This window comes from Tamandua tetradactyla, chromosome 10 (genome assembly GCF_023851605.1).
Source record: "Tamandua tetradactyla isolate mTamTet1 chromosome 10, mTamTet1.pri, whole genome shotgun sequence".
NCBI lineage: Eukaryota > Metazoa > Chordata > Mammalia > Pilosa > Myrmecophagidae > Tamandua > Tamandua tetradactyla.
This window is the reverse complement of record NC_135336.1, coordinates 18,362,020-18,387,253: the sequence shown is the minus strand read 5'-3', so window position 1 is coordinate 18,387,253 and position 25,234 is coordinate 18,362,020. Positions and strand designations below refer to the sequence as shown.

The 25,234-nt window shown below is 37.0% G+C and overlaps 1 protein-coding gene across 9 annotated transcripts in view; it reads right to left on the bottom strand.

Annotated features, from left to right (window-relative positions):
* LRCH3 (leucine rich repeats and calponin homology domain containing 3) overlaps positions 1–21,817 on the bottom strand; it is a 224,017-nt gene extending 202,200 nt beyond the window's left edge. For 8 of the 9 annotated variants that reach the window (XM_077118052.1, XM_077118051.1, XM_077118050.1 and 5 more), the window contains exon 1: positions 21,520–21,817. In XM_077118052.1, the coding sequence (XP_076974167.1) occupies positions 21,520–21,781 (262 nt within the window). In that variant the 5' untranslated portion in view covers positions 21,782–21,817. The remainder of the gene's footprint in view (positions 1–21,519) is intronic. The other variant, XM_077118057.1, reaches the window with a different exon arrangement.
* Positions 21,818–25,234: the final 3,417 nt, after the last annotated feature.

Genomic DNA, 25,234 nt, shown 5'->3' with positions numbered 1-25,234 from the left:
ATAGAAACTCAAGTGTCCATCACCAACATATGAATGGATAACAAAATGTGGTATATACATACAATAGAACATTATTCAGTCACAAAAAGGATTGAAATAGTGATGGATACATGTTACAAAATGATTCAGCCCTGAAAACATTATAATAAATAAGCCAGGTACAAAAAGACAAATATATTGTATGGTTCCACTAATATGAGGTATTTAGAATATTCATAGAGAAACAAAGTAGGAAGAGATTACCAGAAGCTGGAGGAAGAGGGGACTGAGGAGTTATCGCTCAATGGTTACAGAGTTTCTGTCTGGGCTGACGAAAAAATTCTGGAAATGATAGTGGTGTTGGTTACAAAATATTGTAAATGCATTTAATACTGCTGATTTTTAATGGTTAAAATAACAAACTATATGTTATATATATTTTACAATTTTTTAAAAAAAAGATATTATATAGGGAGAAAACAGCAAGGGAAATGCTCTAGAAAAAGGAGACTAAAGAGCCATGAAAAAAATGCATACAGTCTAAATATATATCAAAAGACAGACACTGGAAGAATGGATACAAAAATTTAATGGAACTATATGATGTTTACAAGAAACTTCAAAACTAAGGATATAGGCAGATTTAAAGTAAAAATTACAATTAGCACCCAAAACAGCAGATGTCTACTTCTTGCTTACTCCCAATTTCTGCTCCCCAGAGGCAACCATTTTCAACTGTTTAAACTCTAATTCTGGCATTTACCACCATATTTATATATAACATATTAAATGCACAGCAGGTTTGTCAATGCATGGCCTTCTATACCAGTGTTCTAAAATATCACAACAAGGAGCCCTAGTGTTGATATATTTTTTCTTTATTTGTTATGCAGGACACTTGGCGCGCCCTTTCAATCAAGAGACTTGTGTCCTTAAATTTTGAAAAGCTGAAATGAATTATTTCTTTGATAATTTCCTCCCCCTTCTTCGTAATACCTGTCAGCTTTTTCTGTTTTTTTTTTTTTTTATCATGTTTGTTTTTCCATCTTTAAAGTCAGAGATAATCCTCAAACATTTAGAGGTTTTTGGTTTCCCTTTCATACTTTAAAACGTAGCATTAAAATTCTGGTTGGAAGCTCTGTATGTCAGGTAAGACTTGTTATGGGGTGAACTTCCCTGTAGAGTATGATATAGAGACCTGATTATTTCATTTGGGTTTGATAAATATCAGTATTCGCTGAAATAAGGAGTTAGATCTTGTTGGATTATACACATTAGTGTGATGCCTCAATATATCCCAGAATAACTTGGGCAAAGGATAAAAGAGTAATTGCAAAGACCCCTTGGGGGACTGAGGGGAAGAGAAAATATTAAACTTCCCATCTGGGGAATTCCAGATATTCTCCCAAGCAATGGGGACAATCAATTCAATAGGATGAGCCCCCGATCTTGGGGCTCACAGCGATGAAACTTATTCCTGCAAAGAAGAAGTTAAGCTTACTTATAATTATGGCTGAGTCACCCCCAGAGAACCTCTTTCGTTGCCAAGATGTGGCCTTCCTCTCTCTAAGCCAACCTGGCAGATGATCTTACTGTCCTTCTCCCAGGGATGAGCTAGGGACCCGTCATCCTGGGACTGAGTAACCCTTTTTGACCGAGAGTATTAAGAAAAACTAAAGTGTCTGAGAGATTTCAAACAGAGTTGAGAGGTTATCCTGGAGATTATTGTTATGCATTATACAGATATCCCTTTTTAGTTTACGGTGTATTGGATTAACTAGAGGGAAGTACCTGAAACTGTTGAGCTGTGTTCCACTAGCTCGGATTCTCGAAGACAACTGTATAACTATATAGCTTTTACAACGTGACCATGTGATTGTGAAAACCTTGTGGCTGATGCTCCCTTTATCTAAGGTATGGACAGATGAGTGAAAAAATAAGTTCAAAAATAAATAAATAATAAGGGGAAGATAAGGGGTAAAAAAAACATTGGGTAGGATTGCAATACTAGTGGTCAGTGAGAGGGAGGGGTAAGGAATATGGGATGTATGGGTTTTTCTTTTTATTTCTTTTTCTGGAAGGATGCAAATGACCTAAAAATGATCATGGTGATTAATATACAACTATGTGATGATACTGTGTGCCACTGATTGTATGCTTTCGATGAAGTGTATGTGCATGAAGGTAGCACAATAAAAAGTTTTAAAAATAAATAAAATAAAATAAATACCAGTATTCAAAGTCTTTTCTTTTAGGCCAGTGAGTTTCCCCAGAGAAACTCCAGTCTACAGAAGGGAACATCAGTCAAGTGAGGAAAGGACTGGAGATCTTACCATTCAAAATGATAGTTGTCACTGATACCTATTTGCATCTTGGAATCTTGCCCTTCTCTTTAGTGGTGCCTATGCCCAAATGCAGTTCCAATTTATTCTCTGCAGGTCCCAACCCCTGCAGAGAGTAAATCTTCCTGATTTTTCTATTACAAACTCTCCTTTAAAAATAAATTTTTAAGATAAAAGGCTAAAATTTTTTTTTTAAGTCTTACTGGAAAAGCCATCAAGGATGCTGGAGTCTAAGAAGGACCACAAAACCATGCTTTATGTGCATACCTTAGCTCAGGAAGAGCAATAATGTATACCAAGTGAATTGGAAAAATGGCTTCATTTTTCGCACAGTTATGTTTTCTACATACTCCAGGAGAGTGGGATGCTGAAAAATTTATGTAGGCTGATAAAATTTTGAAACATACTTACAAAACTGGACTATGAGAAAAACAATAAAGAAATGTAACAAGATAAGTGAAAAATTAAATCAAACTCAGAACTCTTAATTTAATTTCACTAAGATCTTGAAGTCTTGAGACTTGGGTTCTAAGTCTTGTTTTGTTGGTGACTTATGCTCAGCTAGAATGACGGAAAAGTCATTCTATAAACCAAGAAATGTGAAAATGTTTAATGATAAAGATGAAAACTCTGTTCTTTAGTAAAAAGTATATTACAAATACAAGGTATTATTAGTGATGGAAACTTTGCTGCCAAACATGAAATTAATATTGATGGCTTCTCACTTAAGAAAAAACAAAGCTAAAGAACTAAAATAATTTCTTAAAAAGTTTTAAAATAAATCCTTAAAACAACAAAAAAGTTGAAAGTAAAACAATACTCTAAAAATATAATTCATGAAGGAATTAAATTATGTATTACACAAAATGATTTCAAGAAAAAAACTCTAGGAAAGTATGAGACAAATTACCAGTAGTAATCAGTCAACCATCTTACCTTTTATATTCAGGGACATGTTAATTTAGAACCATGGCAGTTTAATATATCAACTTAATACTGTTATATATTATTTTATAAATTCACAATGAAGTGTAAAATAAATTAACAAAATTCAAATCATTTCTAATAATCTGAAATCAAATTTAGATCTAAAAATCATACTTCAAAGTTATATCCATGTCTAGAAAGAGGTCTGAAACAGGTACAGAATACCTTTTTACTTCATAAAACCAGGGGAAGAGGAGAGAAGGAGAAAATAAGAGAACTAATATTTGCTGAGTATATATAAGCACTGAAACACTGAAACCGTTGTGAACTGCTTCCTATTGCCATAATTTCAGTCAATTCACAAACCTGCTTATGAAGTTAGACGCTGCAATATAGGAAGGTTAGGAAACTTGCCTGCGGGGTACATAAAGCTAGTAGGTGATGGAACTAAAATTCAAAAGTATGTCTCTCAGGGGATAAGATGGTGGGTTCACAGTGAAGATCTGTGGAGGCTTGAAAATATGTGTGCCTAGAAGCAGATTTTTAAAGCAGTCTCTCTTCAAAACATCTTTTTATACCACTGTTCTTTTTATAAAACTGTTCTAGTTTTCTAGTTGCCGGAATGCAATATACCAGAAACAGAATGGTTTTTAAAAAGGGGAATTTAATAAGTTGCTAGTTCACAATTTCTCGGCCTTAGAATTGTGAACTAGCAACTTATTAAAATTAAAACAAGTCTATAAAAAACCCTAGAATGAGCTGAGAATTAACATCAAGGGATTGAGAGAACCTTCTTGACCGAAAGGGGGAAGAGTAAAATGAGACAAAGTGTCAATGGCTGAGAGATTCCAAACAGAGTCGAGAGGTTATCCTGGAGGTTATTCTTACGCATTAAGTAGATATCACCTTGTTGTTCAAGTTGTAGTGGAGAGACTGGAGGGAATTGCCTGAAAATGTAGTGCTGTGTTTCAGTAGCCATGTTTCTTGATGATGATTGAACAATGATATAGCTTTCACAATGAGACTCTGTGAATGTGAAAACCTTATGTCTGATGCTCCTTTTAGCTACTACATCAACAGAAGAGTAGAACATATGGAATAAAAATAAATAATAGGGGGAACAAATGTTAAAATAAATTCAGTTTGAAATAGTGGTAAATGAAAATGAGGGGTAAGGGGTATGGTACGTATAGTTTTTTTTTTTCTCTATTATCATTTTATTTCTTTTTCTGTGTCCTTTTATTTCTTTTTCTAAATCGATGCAAACGTACTAAGAAATGATGAATATGCAACTATGTGATGATATTAAGAATTACTGATTGCATATGTAGAATGGAATGATATCTGAATGTTTTGTTTGTTAATTTTTTTTTTAATTAATAAAAAAAAAGTTAAAAAACAAAAGCAAGTCTATAGAAATGTCCAATCAAAGGTATCCATCCAGGGAAAGATACTTTGGTTCAAGAAGGCCGATGAAGTTCAAGGTTTCTCTCTCAGCTGAGAAGGCACATGGCGAATACAGTCACGGCTTCTCTCTCAGCTGGAAGGGCACATGGCGAACACGGCATCATCTGCTAGCTTTCTTTCCTGGCTTCCGGTTTCATGAAGCTCCCTGGGAGGCGTTTTCCTTCTTCATCTCCAAAGGTCGCTGGCTCATGGACTCTCTGCTTCGTGGTGCTGCAGCATTCTCTGTTCTCTCTGAATCTCCTTCATTCTCCAAAATGTTTCCTCTTTTATAGGACTCCAGAAACTTACCAAGACCCATTCAAACGGGTGGAGACATGTCGTCACCTAATCCAGTTTAACAACCACTCTTGATTAAATCACATCTCCCGAGAGATGATCTGATTACAGTTTCAAACATACAGTATTGAATAGTGATTATTCTGCCTTTCTAAAATGGAATTTAGATTAAAACATGGCTTTTCTAGGGGACATACATCCTTTCAAACTAGCATAACCACCCAATAAATATCTTGATTCATCATGGCAGTAGCAGCAGTAAAATGGGCAATACCAAGTAAGAACCATTTTGAAACATTTATTTCTAATACAAAATGGAGCTTTACATTTTGTCAGAAATCTATATACTCTTCCTTTCCAAATGACTAGCACTGCAAAGCAGAACTTGCTTTGACATCCAATGTCAGGATGATAGTATGCTCCCACCCTTCTGTGGATATTTCAAATGAACACACAAACCCTATCCCTTAATCAGAACCTGTGAATAATAATGAAGAAAGACATGACCAAGTGCTGAAAATGAGATTAGGAGAAAAAGGAGAACATCTTAAGGACACATGATAGAACAGCTTAGCAAATGTTCTTTACTCCTAAGCATTGCTGGTATCCTCATGGACAGTATCACAGATGTCAGAGGAAACTGAATCTCCCAAAAGAGATGATTTTCAAGTTCTCTTTAGGAATCAAAGAGAAATGTTATCTATTGCCTTATTTGCCACTTGAGAAAATGTAATCTGGTATATTTACTAATATATCATATAGTTTCATATACAAAAAAAAAAGCACATCTCTCTAAATTCACAACCAGTATGCATAAATATACAAGCTCTTTTCTTTATAAAGCACTGGTATTTTACAAATTATTTTTTTAATACTGGAAAACGGGTACATGATTAACAGGCAGTGTTCCACTATCCTAGTAAAAACCAAAGATTTTCTAAGAGGCACTATTTAATACAGATAAAAGATAACATCGCTAAGTTACATCTTCAGAATCCTAATAACAAGCTAGACACAGAGACTCTTAATAAATATTATTATTATTATTTATTTATTTTTTTTTACATGGGCAGGCACCGGGAATCGAACCCAGGTCCTCGGACATGGCAGGCAAGCACTCTTACCTGCTGAGCCACCGTGGCCTGCCCAATAAATATTAATTTTGAGATGTATAGAGGTAACAGGCTATATGACTTTGGTATACTTGTACACTATGAAGTCACTGGACTAGACTTTCCATCAGATCTTATGATAGCATGGCCCAAAAATTAAAATAAGAGGAGGCAGGGGTTATTTTTCTAAGTCTTATATTTCCTGCTTCATCTTCCAAGTCTCCCAGAATTTTTACTTCTTGATATTCATGGGGAAAAATTGTCATAATTTTTTAAAAACGTAAATAATAAAACTTTTAATATTTTTATATTGTGATCAAAGTCTACATACTGTCCTCCAAATTATTTCTAAAAAAAAGTAAAAGGAGGTCGAGCTCACCCTTGCTCCAAGGAACTGCTAGAGAAGGGACGGGAGGGCAACTGAGATGGCGATTCCAGGGTATAAGTGACCTGGGAGGGTCTTCTGCACCACATAGGGAGGATGTGGTTGCAAAAACTGAGGAATTGAGAAGCAGAGAACCAGAGACCCATCCCCAAATCCCTACCTGAAGCACACCCGCACCTGCCCCAGCACAACCCACCTCTCCTGCATAAGCACAGTCTCTCTCCTCCCCTCCTGAGCCCTATCTCCCCCACCTTGTCCCCTGTAGGTGGTCGCCAGCTCACAAAGGCTGCAGGAGCTTACCTCCATACCCAGAGTATACCTGCCCCCAACCCACACAGTCGTGCAACCCTACAGCACCCTCCCTGAGCTCTGAACACAGGTGAGGAAGACATTGTCTATATTTTAGAACCGTACCTACTCTTTGAAGTCAAAGAAAGAAAGGGTTATTTTGTCTGGAACCTAAATTTTCTGTAGCACATAATCTAACTCAACCTGTCTGGATAGCTCATTTGAACAAATGAAATACAGGGAGCCCAGAATAAGAATGAGGGCCTTTAATCCTTTATAGTTTAATGTAATGCCTGGATACATTCCAGAGAATACTAAGCAGACAATCAAAAATTACTGGCAAGGTCCCTTGAGGGACAGGAGAAAAAATATGGAATCATTAAATTTTACCATCAGGGAAACTTCTGATATTGTGTCAAACATTAGGGACACCCAAATCAATAGGCCAAGCCCTTGATTTGGAGGCTTGCTCTTGTGAAGCTTATGTAGGTAGCAGAGAAACTTAGACTACCTATAGGTATGCCTAAGAGTTACTTCTGGAGGACCTCTTTTGTTGTTCAGATATGGCCTCATTCTCTCTAACAACTCTGCAAATGAAATCACTGCCCTCCTCTCTATGTGGAACATGACATCCAGGGGTGAAAGTCTCCCTGATGGCATGGGAGATGACTCCCAGGGATGAGTCTGGTCTTGGTACCATGGGATCAACAATTCCATCCCAACCAAAAGGGGGAACAGAAGTATAACAAAGCGTCAGTGGCTGAGAGAGTTCAAATAGAGTTAAGAGGTTGCTCTGGAGGTCACTCTTAGGCAAGCTTCAGTAAAACACTGCTACCTATTATAAGTTGCCAAACCCCAACCAAAACCATTCCAGCCAACCCTAAAGAACATCTAAGGCAATATATAAGATTCTACAAGGTTCCATGCACTAGGGTAACTTTCCAGAAACCTACAACCTCCAGATGGGTCCCTGGACCAGGTAAGTTCTGAAACCTAAAGGGGCCAGCCCTTCCAGAACAACAGCTAGTTCTATCTCCCTACCCCATAATACTGACAGCCCCTTCCAACATGAAAAAAGTTAGAATGGACATAGCCCAAATACCCCGAAAGAGTGGGATAGAAAGATCAAAGGTGATGGTGGAGTTATACAGAGAAGGCAGGTTTTAACAACTGAATATGATTGCTGTATCTTTCTACTGATACTTCTTTTAGTTTCCAGTATCTTAGAGCAGCTACAAGTAAAAACCTAAAATTGTGGAACTGTTACCTATTTGCTCTAAAATCTGTTCTACAACTAATTGTTGTGCTGTGCTTTGAAAATTTATTACTTTTCTGTATATATGTTATTTTTCACAAAAAAAGAAAAAAAAGTTTATTGTGATGACAAAAAAATATCTATTCCTTCTAGCCTCCTAGATTCTGGAGAAGCTAGAAGGAAAAACCTAAGATGATGGTATGGGAACCCAGGACAAACACTGGGATTTGTCCTATAATGACTTGTTGAAGAGTGCTTTGAAACCTATTGCTTTTTTCTTTCTTTGTTTTGTATATATGTTACATTATACAATAAAAAAAGCTTAAAAAAAAGTTAGTACAGAAATATCTTACATTTTTAGGACTAGTTTATGATTCTAAAATTAGTAGTTATGCATTTGATATTGCTAGATACTTCAGGGACTCAAAACAGTATCCCTTTGTGTGAACTATCCCATTTATCACACATTTTTCCAAACCTGACTAAAATAACTGCCATAAGTGAGTGGAAAAGAACATTTAATATGTATGTGGTTACTTTAAAGTCTTATTTCATGTGTAATGTGTGAAAACATTAACAATTCAGCTCTTACACACAGCCACTGAAAAAGCAAATGATCTTCAGGAAATCCTTGGCTTCAATATTGCAAATACTCGCATGGTCACAACAATAATTTTATGGTAATCTATGATATCTTCTCACCCCTCCTAAAAGATTGTTCTACTATTTATTTTTCTATTGAAATAAAAAATGCCAGCAGAGTTGATTACAGAATTTCCCCTAAAACATACATTTATTTCAGATCTTTATACCCAACAACGACTGTTCCCATGCTATCTGTATCTCAATAAAGCCTACATAAATTGTAGAGTTGGGGTGAGGAAATATAAGTAACAAAAATCTTTTTACCCCCTAATTCTCTGTTTCATTGTGTCAGTACAATATAAGACTTGTGTTTGTTTCTAAGGCAGAAAAAAAAGAAAGAAAAAAAAAACCCTTAGATGAGAATATATTAGAGCTACAGGTTCCTCATTTCAGAGTGAGGTAGGGTTATAAGATGGTGTGCTGGTTTGAAATGATGTATGTATCCTAGCAAAGCCATGTTTTAATTCTAATCCCATTTTGCAAAGGCAACCATTTCTTCTAATCCCTATTCAGTACTGTATGTTTGAAACTGTAATTAGATCATCTTCCTGGAGAAGTCACATCTCGCTGTGATCTTGATGTGATCTTGAGTGATCAAGAATGGTTGTTAAAATGGATTAGGTGGAGGTGTGTCTCCACCCCTTTGGGTGGGTCAGATTAGTTTACTAGAATCGTATAAAAAAGGAAACATTTTAGAGAAAGCAGAAGACTTAGAGCAGAGAATGCTGCAGCACCATGAAGCAGGGAGTCCATCAGCCAGCGCTCTGGAGATGAAGAAGGAAAACACCTCCCAGGGAGCTTCATGAAACAGGAAGCCAGGAGAGATAGCTAACAGATGATGCCTTGTTCACTATGTGCCCTTCTTCCAGCTGAGAAAGAAGCCATGACTGTGTTTGCCATGTGCCTTCTCACTTGAGAAAGAAACTCTGAACTTCATTGGCCTTCTTGAACCAAGGTATCTTTCCCTGGATGCCTTTGATTGGACATTTCTATAGACTTGTTTTAATTGAGACATTTTCTCGGCCTTAGAACCGTGAATTAGCAACTCATTAAATTCCCCCTTTTAAAAGCCATTCCGTTTCTGGTACATTGCATTCCGGCAGCTAGCAAAGTAGAACAGACAGGGAATTATAAATGCTATCATTTTCTGAGATATGTTCTCAGCATCCCACATATGAACTCTGAAAGCTTACATCCATAGAAACTTTGTTACAAAGGGAAAGAATTATTTACAGTATTATATCCATGGTTCTGAAACTGGAATATGCATGGGGGTGGGTTACAGAAAAACTACAAACTAAACATTACTTGTTTTGGTTTTCACTAATGGGAAACTCACTTGGTTTGGTTTTCCTTAATGTTTAACAATTAAAACAAGCATAAAAATAAAGAGTGGAATTCTTAGGAAAACTCCAAGCATTCAAATTTCAAGTTGGTAACTTTCAAGCTCTACACTCTAGACCTTCCACACCTTCTCTGCTGTTAGGGGTACTTTTATTTAAAAAAAAAAAATTAATCTGTGTCATACTGTACAAACACATATAACACATACATACATACATGTACATATACTTTATATGGCAATAGGAGTGATGCAGGAGATCATGGCTATCAAGTACAAAGAAGTATGAAAAATGAGTCAAGCAAACTATCATGACAGAAAAAACAGGGCAGCTTGTGGGTGGTCTAGAAACCTATCCCGGTTACAATATAGCACTGTTTCTATGAGGAATGCTTTCAAATTTTACTTGTAAATTAAGCTTAAGTTTTTAAAATTGCATATCAAACTTTAGAACAATTCCACTTCTAGAAATTTAACCTCTTCTTACCCCCAAAAAATAGAGGAAAAAAAAAAAAAAGAGATGTGAGCAAAAAGTTACATGAAAGGATGTTCATCTAAGTTATTTATAATAATGAAAAATTAGAAATTGTCTAAAAGCCTGATAAAAGGGATCTGGATAAGTACAAAGATGATGAAATACTATGAAGTTATTAAAATCTTCTTACAAGAGTAAAGATGCAAAATGTCAGAATAGGAAGTTTTACAGATTGCTCCCTCCACCACAACAATGAATGAGCTAGAAGATGACATTGGAATTAACTAGGTGATAACCAGGTTGGACATTTAGATTAACCACAGGATTGCTAGACAGGTGAGAGGATGCTAAGAGTTCAGCTTTTGCAAAAGAAAGAGAGTGTGAACCAGAAGCCAGCCCCCATTCCTCAGCCCCACAGTAGCAATGAAAATGGTAGCAGCATTCCAGCAGCAGTTGGCCAGGGTCAGGGCACAGAGAAGAAACCTATACATAGACTGAAGGTCAAGGTTGCTCTGGGATCCCTGAGACACCAGTGTAGATTTTTATCCTTTGTTTTGGTTGTCTGGGCAGTAGTAGCTTCTAGCTTCCCACCAGCATCTACAAGGACCTATACAGTGGTGAATCAGTTTTTAGTTAGTATTCTTTCTTTTTTGAGTGTTTCTTAGTATGGTAGATCCCACTAGCTTTGGTTTTGGCCCCCTTGGCAACAGCAGCTTCTGGTCTCACAACAGCATCTAATGGGATGTAGAGCCAGTGTACCTTTTTTTGGTTGATTTTCTTTCTCTTTTCTGATGTTTTTTGTTTTGGGGTGGTTTTGTGCTTGGAGTAGCAGATGCCTAAGGAAGCAGTGTGGACTATGGCCTTGGTTTCATCCTTAACAATAGCATAATAGCTTCTAGCTTCCCACTGATATCTTCCAAGAGACTTAGAAGGTAAGTGTATCTTTGGGGGGAGGGGGAGCATATTTTGTTTGTTTTGTTTTCCTTTCTCCTTTCTTTCCCTTCCTTTTTTCTTAGTCTGGCAGACTGAGGAATGAGAGAACTAGATTTCTTGAGTGAGTATAATGTAATACTCAGAATGTCCAGTTCTCAACAAAAAAATTACAAGACATACAAGAAAACAGGAAGTATGACCCAGTCAAATAAAAAAAAGAATTTCACAGAAACTACCCCAAAGGAAGCCTAGCCTGTGGAATTACAAATCAAAAACCTGATACCAACTCTGTTAAATAGGATCAAAGAACTAAAGGAAAACATGGCAAAAGAACAAAAAGAAATCAAGGAAACAACAAATTAACAAAATGAAAACTTCAACAATGAGAAAGAAATTATAAAAATAAACAGAGCCCAGGAACCGCTGGGCTCTGTGTACCAATATATGCATCACAGGAGTCCCACAAAGAGAAGAGAAAGAGAAACGGTAGAAAAAATATTTGAAGAAATAATGGCTGAAAACACCCCAAATCTGATGAAAGATACGAATATACAAATCCAAAATGTTCAACAATCTCCAAGCAGGGTAAATCAAAAGAGATCCACACTAAGACACTTTAAACTGAAAAAAAAGAGAGAGAACCTCGAAAACAGCAAGATAAAAGTGAGGTAGAGAGTAACAAATAAGGTATCAGTGGCTGAGAGAGTTCAAATGGAATCAAGAGGTTACACTGCGCGTCATCCTTATGCATGCTTCAGTTAGACATTGCTACCTTGCTACCTATCATAACTTGCCAAACCCCAACCAAAACCATTCCTGTCAATCTTAAAGAACACCTGGGGCATTATATAAGATTTTACACTGGTTCCATGCAGGTGAGTATGAGTGCTGAACCATTATACTGGTATTTCTTTTAGCCTCTAGTACCTTAGAACAGCTAGAAATAAAAACCTAAAATTGTGTAACTGTAACCCATACCAAACTTTGAAATCTGTACTACAACTAACTGTTGCCATGTACTTTGAAATTTATTGCTTTTATGTATATATATTTCACACACACACACACACACACACAAAAGTTAAAAAAATTAAAAGAAAGTGATGCATCACATACAACGGATCCTTAAAATGATGAGCATTCAATTTCTCATCAGAAACCTTGAAGGCTAGAAAGGCAGTGGGATGACATATTTAAAGTGCTGAGAGGAAAAAAAAGCTGTCATCAAGAATACTACAAAACTGTCATTCAAAACTGAAGGAGAGAATGGAATGATCATATGGTAAGAATGTTTGTGTTTATATGTGGTTATGTTTCATAAATAAATTAAAAAAAAAAAAAACTGAGGGCAGGCCACAGTGGCTTAGTAGGCAGAGTTCTCACCTGCCATGCCAGAGACCTGGGTTTAATTCCCAGTGCCTGCACACGCAAAACAAAATCAAAAAACAAAAAAATTGAAGGAGATATGAAGAAATTTACTAATAAACAAAAGCCAAGGAAGTTCATTATTATTAGATCTGCCTTACAAGAAATACTGAAGGAAATCCTTCACGTTGAAAGGAAAGGACATACTAGAGAGTAATTCAAAGCTATACCAAGAAATAAAGACCTTCACTATAGGTAACTATATGGATAAATACAAATGTCCGTACTACTGAATTTTTCAATTGTAACACTGTCTGTTACTTCTTATATGGCTTAAAATTCAAATGAATAAAAACAATCATACAGTCACTGTGCACACATGTATAAAGGTAAAATGAGTGATATGAATAATATAAAAGGGAGAGAGAAATACAGGAACAGAGTATATGTAGGCTACTAATGTTAAGCTGGTTATAAACTAACACATAACAGATTTATGATATTAAGTGAAATTTAATTATAATTAATTAAACTAACACATAACAGATTTATGATATTAAGTGAAATCCCCATGATAATCAATGAAGAAAATACCTAAAAAATCTATAAAAAAGGAAATGAGAAATGATTTAAAAATGGCTCATTACAAAAGATCATCTAAACAAAAAGGAAGGCAGTAATGAAAGGTCAAAAAAGGAATAAGACACAAAAAACAACCTGAAAAATGGCAGAAGTAATTCTTCCCTTATTGGTATAACTTTAAATGTAAATGGATTAAACTCTCCAATTAAAAGGCAAAGGCCAGGTGGGCCATGGTGGCTCAGCAGGCAGAGTTCTCGTCTGCCATGCTGGAGACCTTGGTTCGATTCCCAGTGCCTGCCCATGAAAACAAAAAAGGCAGACTGGCAAAATGGATATAGAAACTACGATCCAAGTATGTGCTGACTCTGATCAAGAGACGCAAACAGCAGGTGCACAGGTGGTTTAGTGGTAGAATGCTCACCTTTCATGTGGGAGATCTGGGTTCAATTCCTGGACCACACATCTGCCCCCCCCCAAAAAAAAAGAGAGACACAAGCAGGTTGAAAGTGAAGAAATTACTCTTTGCAAATAGGAAACAAAAGAAAGCTAAAGTGATTATAAATTTCAGACAAAACAGACTGTAAGTAAAAAAACTTACAAGACTAAATAAAGCAGACATTTAAAAAAATTACAAGAAGCAAAGAAGGACATTGTTTTGATAAAAGGGTCAATTCAAAAAGAGGATATAACAATCATAAAATATATTCACCTAAAAACAGAGCACCAAAATATATAAGGCAAGCATTAACAGAGTTGAAGGGAGAAATAGAGAGCTCCACAATAATAAATGGAAATTTCAATGCATCACTTTCAATACTGGGGGGGAAATCTAGACAGAAGACCAACAAGGAAACACGGGATGTGAATAACATTATAATTAGATCTGACAGTTTAGCCATTAAAGAAATGCTCTAGCATAATTAATCACTAGATTTGCAAATCAAAACTATAATGAGATACTCCTTCAAACTCTCTAGATGGCTATTGTTTACAAAACTGAAAATAATTGTTGGCAAAGATGTGGGGACAAATAGGATCCCTTGTACATTGTTGGTAGGGATGCAATATGGTACCATCACTATGGAAAACAATTTGACAGTTTATCAGAAAGTTAAACATAACTCCCATACGACCTAGCAATCACACCAGAAAACATGGACTCAAACAGGAATTTGGATATCAGTGTTCACAACCACATTATTCACAACAATCCAAAGACAGAAACAACCCAACTGTCCATTAACAGACAAGTGGGTAAATAAAATGTGGAAAATACATACAATGGAATAGTATTCATCTGTAAAAAGAATTAAGTTTGATGCACGGTATAACATGGATGAAACTTGTAGACATCAGGTTGAATGAAATAACTCAGAAACAGATGGTAAAATACTGTTTTTTTTCTCTAACAGAAATGCTGAGAATAAGTCATAGAGACAGAAAGCAAAATAGAGGTTACTAAAGATTGGGGGGATGAGAGGGAATGAGAGTTACGGCTTAATGGGTAGGAGTTTCTCTTTGGGATGACGAAAATGATCTAAAAACAGTGACGAAAGTCACATAATGTCAATGTACTTAAAGACACAGAACTGTACACTTAAAAATGATATTTATGAGTATTTTATCACAATTAAAAAAAAGAAAAAGAAATATAATGAAATACATCTGATGAAATGATTTGATGTCTTGAATTTACTTTTTAAAAAATCCAGTTCGGGTTTTTTGGTGGGGGAATAAATGAAAGAAGATTAGCAATGAATTGATCACTGAAGTTTAGTGATGAGTACTTAAGGTTTCCTATACTATTTTTTCTTTTAGATTTATTTTAAAATTTTCAAATATAAAATACAAAACAGCTAAAAAACTAAAAGTGAGAATGTGTATTGTCATGAAGAAAATATATGGGAGATTTCAAACCAAATGTTCACTAACAGTTATCTCCAGTAAGTGTAATTATGGATGATTTTTGCTATCATTGTTAAAATTTTTGTACTACACTGACATGTACAACTGTTACTAACATAAGAAAACTACTAAACTGAACCAGTCTGATTAATCAAATAAAATTAGTTTCATTGCTTGCTACTCTTTCCTCATTGTTAAGGCCATAACATGATTCCTCCTGATTTGAACACGTAATATTTTGGTAGACAGTCAATGTACCAGTATATAATTAATGCTTCTGTTAACAAAGAGGACATTTTTCAATGGCACTCTTTGTTAAACAAGATTTTTTTGTCTAAAAGAAAACATTATATATACCCCTCAGATATGAGCCCCATTTGCTGCCTCCTCATCTCTTTGCCTTTGTCTTCAAAACCATTATTTACCACTGTTTCAGCTCTAGTGACCATACTAGCTTATTGTCTTCACAAATGTAGAACATTATATTACTATTATTTTCATAAACAAATAATAAAGTATAAAATTTCAGTTCTATTCAAGACAGTAAACTTCAACTCTGCTGTCCAATATAACTTTCTGGATGGCATGTACATCTAAACAAATATACATGCCATCCAATAGCCATTAGCCACATGTGGCTACTAAGTACCTGATATGTGGCTAGTGGAAAAGAGGAAAGTGATTTTTAATTTTAATTCACTTTAAGTTTATTTTCAATAACTACTCATAAATAGTGGCTTCCATAGTGGACAGCAGAGCCCTAGAAAAATTTGAAATACATATACTATAATCAAAACAAAATATATGTAAATAAGGATTCAAGTATAAGAAATATATGATGTCCACTAAAGATTCCACTGCTTTCCAAGATAAATAAAATCATAATTTTGCATGAAAAATTCAGCAACCTTCATTTTCTACCTTGCAAATAAGTATTATCTCCTTAAATGTCTCAATTCCCATGGCTTCAGTAACAGTACATTAGTTTGCCTCACCCATCTACATTTCTTTTTTCTTTTTCTTTTCTGTGGAATCTTAGTCCCTCTCCTGACATCAACAGTAGGCTTTTTCCAATGCTGAGTTCTTGGCTTCCTGTCTTCCATTTGGAAGGGATTTCTTACAGCAGCAACTATAGTCCTTATTTGCTCTCTGTGAAATAGCACCACTTCACCAAATAACCTCATTCACAGCTTCATCTGTAAAATAACTTAGATGACTACAATTCCTCCACATTTAAGATTCTATGAATACAGGCAACCCAGAATAAGAATAAGGGCCTTTAATCCTGTATAGTTTAATGTAATGCCTAGATACATCCAGAGTATACTAAGCAGATAATCAAAAAGTATTGGCAAAGCCCCTTGAGGATCGGAGAAAAAATACGAACTATTAAACTTGACTACCTGGAAAACCCGATACTGTGTCAAACATTAGGGACACCCAAATCAATAACCCAAGTCCTTGATTCTTGATGGTCTTGTGAACCTACATACGTAACAGAGAAGCTTAGTCTAACTATAGGCATGCCTAAGAGTTACTTCCAGAGCACCTCTTTTGTTGCTCAGATGTGGCTTCATCCTCCCTAAGCCCAATTCTGCAAGTGAAATCATTGTCCTCCCTCCTACATGGGACATGACATCCAGAGGTGACTCTTCCTGGAGGCATGGGAGATGACTTCAGGGATGAGCCTGGTCCTAGCACTGTGGGATTAACAATGCCATTCCAACCAAAAGAGGAAAAGAAGTATAATAAGTAAAGTATCAGTGGCTGAATGAGTTCAAATAGAGTCGAGAGGCTATTCTGGAGTTCACTCTTACAGAAGCTTTAATTAGACATTGCTACCTACTATAACCTGCCAACCCCCAACCAAAACCTAGGGTGTTATATGAGATTCTACAAAGGTTCCATGCACTAGGGTAACTTTCCAGAAACCTCCAACATCCACATGGGTCCCTGAACCAGATTAAGTCCTGAAACCTAGAGGGGCCAGCCTCTCCAGAACATCAGCTAGTTCCATCTCCCTACTCCATATTACTGACAGCCCTTCAAATATGAAAAAGTTACAATGAGTATAGCCCAAATACCCCTAATAGTGGAAGAAAGATCAAAGGTGATGGTGGAGTTATACAAGGAAGGTAGGGTTTAACAAATGACTGTGATTGTTGAATCATTATAGTGATATTTCTTTTCGTGTCCAGTATCTTAGGGGAGCTAGAAGTAAAAATGTAAAATTGTGGAATTATAACCCATACCAAATTCTGAAATCTGTTCTACAACTAATTGTTGTAAGGCGTTTTGAAATTTATTGTTTTTGTACATGCTACTTTTCACAAAAATTTTTAAAATTATATAACTGGAACAGCCAAAAAACAAAACACAAAAACCAAAAAATAAAGGTATTTTCAAATTACTGGGTGCCAAGAGTCATGGATGATGGAGGGAGAAGGGGATAAAGGATAACCCAAGGGAGATCTTTATGGCAACAGAATCATTCATATTTTTATTATGGTGGTAATTACAGGAATCTATATAGGTTATAAGATGATAGAAATATACTATACATTATACCAATGTCAATTTCCTGAGTTTGATACTGTAGTACAGTTACATAAGAGGTAACCACTGGGGTAGACTGGGGCGAAGAGTATAGGGACGTCTCTGTACTATCTTCTGTAAATCTGTAATTGTTTCAGAATAAAAAGTTTTAAAAGATTGTGCTGTGCTTTGAAATTTCTTTTTTTGTATCTATGTTATTTTTCACAAAAAAAGAAAGAAAATGTTGACTGTGATGATAAAAAAAAATTCATTCCTTCTAGCCGCCTATATTCTGGAGCAGCTACAAGGAAAAATCTGAGATGATGGTACAGTAGCCCATGACCAACTCTGGGATATAACAACTTGTTGAAAAAAGTATAACAACAAGTATAACAACTTGTTGAAAAGTGCTTTGAAAATTACTGCTTTTTTTTCTTTGCTTTGTATATATATTATACAATAAAAAAAGTACTTACATGGTTTACATGGTTTTTTTAAAAAAAGTACTTAGATGGTTGTTGAATATATATATTTTATATATACCCCTTAGCACAATATGCTAACCACTCAATAAATGTTTGCTACTATTATCAGCAGCATAACTATCTTTCTAGTCTTCCAAGTTTAACAGCTCAGTCATCTTTGACTCATCATGTTCTTTTTTTAAAAAATGAATTCAATAAGCATTTGTACATTATCTTTATCTTCCAGTATGATTCCTTTCTCAGGTTTTCATTTTCTCATAGATGTGTATTATTACTACAGCCACCCAACCAAATTATTCGATTTTAAATGATTATAGAGCAGGGCCTCTTATTTTTATTTTCCCTACATTACCTAGCATAATGCCTTACATATAAAAATTCTGCTATTAGACAATTCAAATAAACTTTACAGCTCCCTATTTATTCCCCCACTAGATTCCTCGAGTTCTTTGAGGATAGGGAATGTCTTGGTTCTCTTTGTATATTTATACCTGTCAAGGTTCCTTAGTATGCCTCATGAATGAATGAATGAATGAATGAATGTTGATAAGTCCCCCTGTCTTTAAACCTATCATTAATCTACCTTCCTCATACGGGAAAGGCAGCTCATAGAGCTGGATTCTCTAATCCAATCACTTCTTCTGACCAAACTGGCCTCAACACAAATCATTAAGAGCTGTCTCACATTAGTTAGGACTCTTGTTTTGCATCAAAACCTCAGTCTAAATTAAGCAAAAAACGAGTTTATTGGTGCACCTGATTTGAAAGTCCAGGGACAGTACGAACTTTAGGAATGGCTGTTGATCAAAACAGGCTATCTTCAGAACCTGGCCTCACTTTTTCCATCTTTTGGCTCCGCTTCCCACTTATTGACAAGATATCCACTAGTGGTTCCAGGTTCAAATTCTATTTCTCTCACCAATCCCAGTATTCACACACATCTCCTTCTCAATAGCTGTAGCAGAAAATTCAGAATTAACTGTCATGTACACTATCGGAAAATGTGACCAATTCTGAATAATCACTGTGGTGAGAGAGGTGGACTACACTGACTGACCATTAGCTAAGCCTGAGTCATATGCATATCCTTGTGTCAGGGTGGGATCGACATTACTGAGAGGAGTGGTTCCCTAGGAAAATCAGGTTTCCTAGAAAAATCAGGGTATCATTATCAGAAGAAAGGGGAATGGTTGATGGATTGGCAAAAATAACTGGTATTCCTTATACTTCAAGCCTTTTTACATGTTGTCCACCATTACCTGTAACGTCTATCCTGTTTTCTGCCCATCAAAATCCAGCTTACATCCTTTCTCTAAATCTCCTGTGATTCCTTCCTTGTCCACTGGATCATGTCACCCATTTCTAAATAAATTATCTAAAGATCTTTTTAAACAAACAAGACAAAAATCTCAAGAAAATGTTTCAGAGTATTTTAATCATGTCCAATTATAATCTGCATAGGTAACTTTGTTTCCCACAAAGTAAACTCCTGAAGGACAACAGCTCTACCACACACATTCTGTGCTTTATGAAAAACAGTCTGTGAGGCAACTTTGCTATGCATAACATTCAAATAATTTTAATAATTCAAATAAGTGGGGACAGCAATATACTTAAAAATTCAGCGCACAGTAAGAGAAAACTTCTTTGGGATTACCTGCTATTCTTCACAAAATCCTTAGGTTTCCTTTTTTAGTTAATAAAATGTTTCTTAAAAAGCTCCAAACATTGCTTCTAGAAGTGCTTAAAAGCAAGTAAGATAACGAGCTAGATAAACTCCTGTAATCAGCTTGTTCTTGAGCTTCAGGCTTAATGTTGTAACACTGAAATGACTCACACCAATATGAAATCACCATGCCATATAGCCATCACCTGGACATAATCAGGAAATTGTGGGTATAAATGACAATTTTAGATGTTGTTTTGCAGAACACAACAAAGACAAGTGGCTGCACATACCTTACTTAGCAACAAATTCAATTTTAGTACCATTCGCTAAAAAGTACAAATTATATTCAGTAAAACTGTCTCCAAAAAGAGATTAAATAAGCAGGCATTTTACACTAGAGCAAAAATTTCTTTTTCAAAAGAACGGTTTCTTGATAGTTTAACAATACTGCTTATTTTTCTAACATGAGTGCATCATTTGTAATAGTTATCAATCTTCAATGATTGCCCAAATATAGGAATTATGTGAAATCTAAGATTTTAAAATAAATAAAACAATAAATACAAGACAAAAAGTACTACATATTCTTTGGTTGCAAAAACACTATATGAAAATAAAATATTTAACTAATCATATTATACAAATCTATGTAAGAGGTTATTTTCTTCTTTTTACTTGTGTAAAACATGAATAGGCTCAGTTTTTAATATACTCCCTGAAGAAACGATATTTTAAACACAAGGGAAACATACTATGTTGAACAACTCAGTCCTCAGACATTGTCCCCTACAACTGAGAAAACCAAGTAATACCCAATTTCTTATCCTTCCTGCGTTAAAAAAAATGTATAAAGCAAAGTAATGTTTTAAAAGCGAAAATGGACTACAGATATCTATGTAGGCAATCTATGTATCCTTTCTAAGCAGTTTTCTATCAGCTTTGGGGGGGAGGGCTTGAGGAGTAAGGGAGGTTATTATTTACTAACTGGAAAGTAATGGGAGCCTGAAGATTGTCTCATTTTTACAAGAACACTCGGTAAGTCAATTCAAAAAGACAGAGGCTTAGGTTCAAATTAAAAAACAACTGTTTCGGGAAAAAACGCCTTCCTGATAAAGGGGACCACAAGAGATCTCAGCTACCAGGATCTATGAACAGCGCGCGACTTCCCAAGTTTTAGCAAAATCTATTTGGCATTCCATATCCGAAAGGCCCTGCAGAGAGCGGGTGGGGCAAGGGTCCATTAAGGCAGTGCAGAAGTTAATTTTATAGGGAAAAGTAAGAAACCACGCATCAATCCCCGATGTTCCCCCTTCCAGACCGCACTAGATGCTGCTGCTGTCCGTCGCCTCGCCCTAGGCTCGCAGTCCGGCCCGCAGGCCCGGGAGGGCTAAGTGGTTTGGGCACTTGGCTTCTCACCGTTACCCGGGTCCTACCCGAGCCTAAGGAATCAGGTGCTGTTTTTAGCACCGAGGTTGTAACTACCATTGGCAGGGGCGGCCTCCCTTGGCCTCCCCGATCTCCTGCTGGCAGAGATGCCCCTCGCCCAGCTCACCGGCCCGGGTGGTGTCCGTCAGGTCGTGGTTGGCCGCTCCCCGGGGAAACTCCCTCAGTTTCCGGCCGCTCAGGCTCAGCACCCCTGTTATCGCCGCCTCCTCCAGCGCTCGATCAAGAGAGCGGCTCCACGAGCCCGGGCCAGGACCAGGGGCCGCTCCAGAGCTTGGGACGCAGCTAATGCCGGCGAAGTTACCTCCTGACATTGCTACCCCAGAGTACTCGGCAGCCGCGGCCACAGTCACCAAGCCCACGGCCGCCATTTCCCAGCCGACAACTCTCCAGCCCGCCGGCTCAGCGCATGCGCAACCAAGACTGATGGGTGGGCGGGGAAAGGTGCACACAGACCCGGGACGGTTCCCTTGATGGGCAGGGAGGAGGTGTCCCTAAGTACAGAAAGACTTTCAAGGGAAATTATAACCGTACTCCCAAATCTACAATAGCTCCCTACTCTAGGCTCCCAGTAGCATTTGTAAAATGCCTCTAGAATAACTTTCAGACAGCGCTCCTCACCAAAACTTCTATGCGTTTTTCCTTTAGTGGAGGATAAAAATAAGCAGTAAGACTTAATTGTATTGCTGTCAAGAAGGTGGGAGCAGAGGAATGGGATCTTAAATACCTCTGTCCATTATAAGCCAGATCATCTAAGTCAAGATAAAAGCAGCTTTGTGGATTTATTAACTCTTACTGCTTGAGAGAAAAATTAAGTGGTAACTGAAGAAGTGGTCAAAACTGAAACTATTCAAGTAGTGAAAAGTGGAAAATACCACTTCATCTTAAACCAGTTAGACCTATTTATAAAGCAAGGAGTCACCAGCAGTCTTCAGTTTTGCACATTTAAGCCATTCCTCCTGTGATATAAAATTCACCTACAACTAATAAACTAGTTTTTACTGTAGGAAATAGAAGACGGTGGTTAGATACCATTCTTTTCTTAGAGGGATATTATCTAATTGTGGAATCCTGACAAATTTACCGATTAGAGAAAATATGAAAGGACTGAATTGGGATGATGGGGATTATTTATCCTTAGAATTCAGAGAAAAGCAATCTATAGCATGGAGAAAGGTTTTGAATCAAACATAAAGGATTATATGCATAACCAGCGTGGAAGGTGAGAGCAATATTCCAGATTGGGAGGAGGATCAGTATTGTGTTAGTTAGATTCAGTTGTCAACTTGGCCAGGTGAGCATACCTAGTCTTGCTGCTGCGGTTTGCAAATACTAAATATCTTGGAACAGTTTTTGGATGGCTAAAGGGACGATTTTGGAGGAACCGTGAAGAGAATGATGGAGAAGTCCTGGAGGGTTTGAAGAGACTGTTGGTGTAAATGGAACTACTACCAATTTTGACAAAGGAGGACACAAAAGGGAAAAAATTGGAGTTTGCAGAGTGAGAACCATGGAAGTTCGGGTTTGAAGCCAAGAAATCTCGGCCAGGAGAGTGGACCCACCCATATACATGGTGAGGGTGAGTTTACCCTGAAGGGCGAGGATGAGTCTCCCCTCTCATTGCAGTGGAAGAGTTGTGCAGCCTCAGGCCTTGGAAAAGGCATAGCACGCTCCTTGGGGGACTGGGAGAGCCTGGCTACCACCATGTGGAGGGGTTGAGCATGTGCCCCAGAAATGGCAGAGAGCCCAGGGGTGGCCCTGATGCCTGGAGAGTGGAGCCGAGAGGTGGTCTCCTCGATGTTCCCCGAGGGATTTGGAAAGAGGCCAGCCACTGCATAGGCCCTTGGAAGGGGTGGGACTGCCACTTTCTACAGCCGAAGGATAAATGACTTTCAGACTTTGAAATCCAATGGTGTTTGCCTGCAGGTTTTCCTTCCAGTTTCTCCCTATGGATCCTGTGTTTATCCTCCTTTGCATATTGGCATCAGATAATTTGTTTTGAGATTCACAGGCCCACAGCAAGAAGAGAAGTTTTTGCACCTGTTTAAAGTGATGCTTTAAGTTGCCAAGTTGACAAGGGAAGGGGTGGACATGTGTTAGTTAGATTCAGTTGTCAACTTGGCCAGGTGAGCATACCTAGTCTTGTTGCTGTGGACATAAGCCAATGGTAGGTGAACCTCATCTGTTGCTAATTACATCTGCAGTGGGCTAGGAGGCGTGTCTGCTGCAATGAGTGACTTTTGACTTAATTGGCTGGTGCTTAAATGAGAGAACGCAATGTAGCACAGCTAAGCAGCTTGGCATTCCTCATTTCAGCACTTGCAGCTCAGCCCAAGCCTTTGGAGATGCAGAAAGAAGTCACCCCGGGGAAAGTTGTTGGAACCCAGGGGCTTGGAGAGAAGACCAGCAGAGACCACCTTGTGCCTTCCACGTAAGAAAGAACCTCAGTGGAAAGTTAGCTGCCTTTCCTCTGAAGAACCAACAAAATAAATCCCCTTTTATTAAAAGCCAATCCATCTCTGGTGTGTTGCATTCTGGCAGCTAGCAAACTAGAACAAGTAGTATGAACACAGTATTTCAGATTGGGAGGAGGATCAGTATGAACACAATTATAATGGTACATATGGAGGATGTTAAGACCACAGGTCAGAAGTCCATGTAAGGGAGCAATACAAAATAGGTTGGAGAGATCCTACCCATTATTCAAGGCCCAACTCTTCAACGAAGCCTTCTTGATTAGTACTTTCCTGAACTTCTAATCAATGCAAGAGATTATAAAAATGTTTTCTGTTGATATCAATAATGATAGATTAGCAATGGCTGCCCAGACAGTTGTTTCATGAATTACATTCCAGGTCCTTCAATAGGATTCCACAATCAATTGTCAATCTCTGTTGTAAGCATGGGTCACTGCAATAGCAAGCAGTATATTTCTCATCCCTGCAGATAATATTTATCCAATGCATGAACTAGTTTCTGTTAGTCTAGTCTTCCTAAAATTGTTTTATGGCAGTGTTAGATTTTAAGCTATTTAAAAACAGGATCTAATTTTATAATTTTTATTATTCACAGTGACTAATAGCAATTTATATGTTCCCTATTAACATTATAAAGCTATAGATGTCTAAAATACACCATTATGTCATCTACATTTGATTACCTGTATCTCTCACATTACACTTGAATTTTTCTGACAAGGTCTCCATAATTTGGCCCTATTCTTCCTATCTACATTGCACGTGCCATTATAATCACACCATAATATGCTAGTCCCCAGATTGATGACTGATGTTTGTTAGTTCAACCTAATGTTAAGGTCCTTGATATTATAGATACTATGCTACAATTATCTTCTATATCTCAGGGCTGAGCATTCTTTAGGAGTTAAAAAGTAGAAAGAATGAGTGGGAACAAAATAGAGACAGTCAAGATTGAGAAGAAGAAAAAAGAATTAATTTTTAAGCAAAACAGGATATGTAAGTATTCAAAGGCCAAAATAAAGATGCTTCAGATATGGGGGGGGAAATGAAGTTACTACATCATGTGAGAACAAGACCTAGCCAAAGAAAAGATGGAAGATACATCAAGGGCTTAATTTTAGAAAATGAACTTTCCTGAAACTTCTGTGCATTTAGGGTTTGACCCACAAAGTGTAGATGGAATATGAGGGAATTCTCAACTTACTCCTTCAATCATCTCCATAAAGTAGGTAACATCATCATCTTATGAGAATAAGATACAGGAAATGGAGTTTTTGTTGGAGTGCACCAAAGAGTCTAGCAATGAATAAAAGAAGTAGTGAGAAAGTTGTAAAAAGGCTGTAA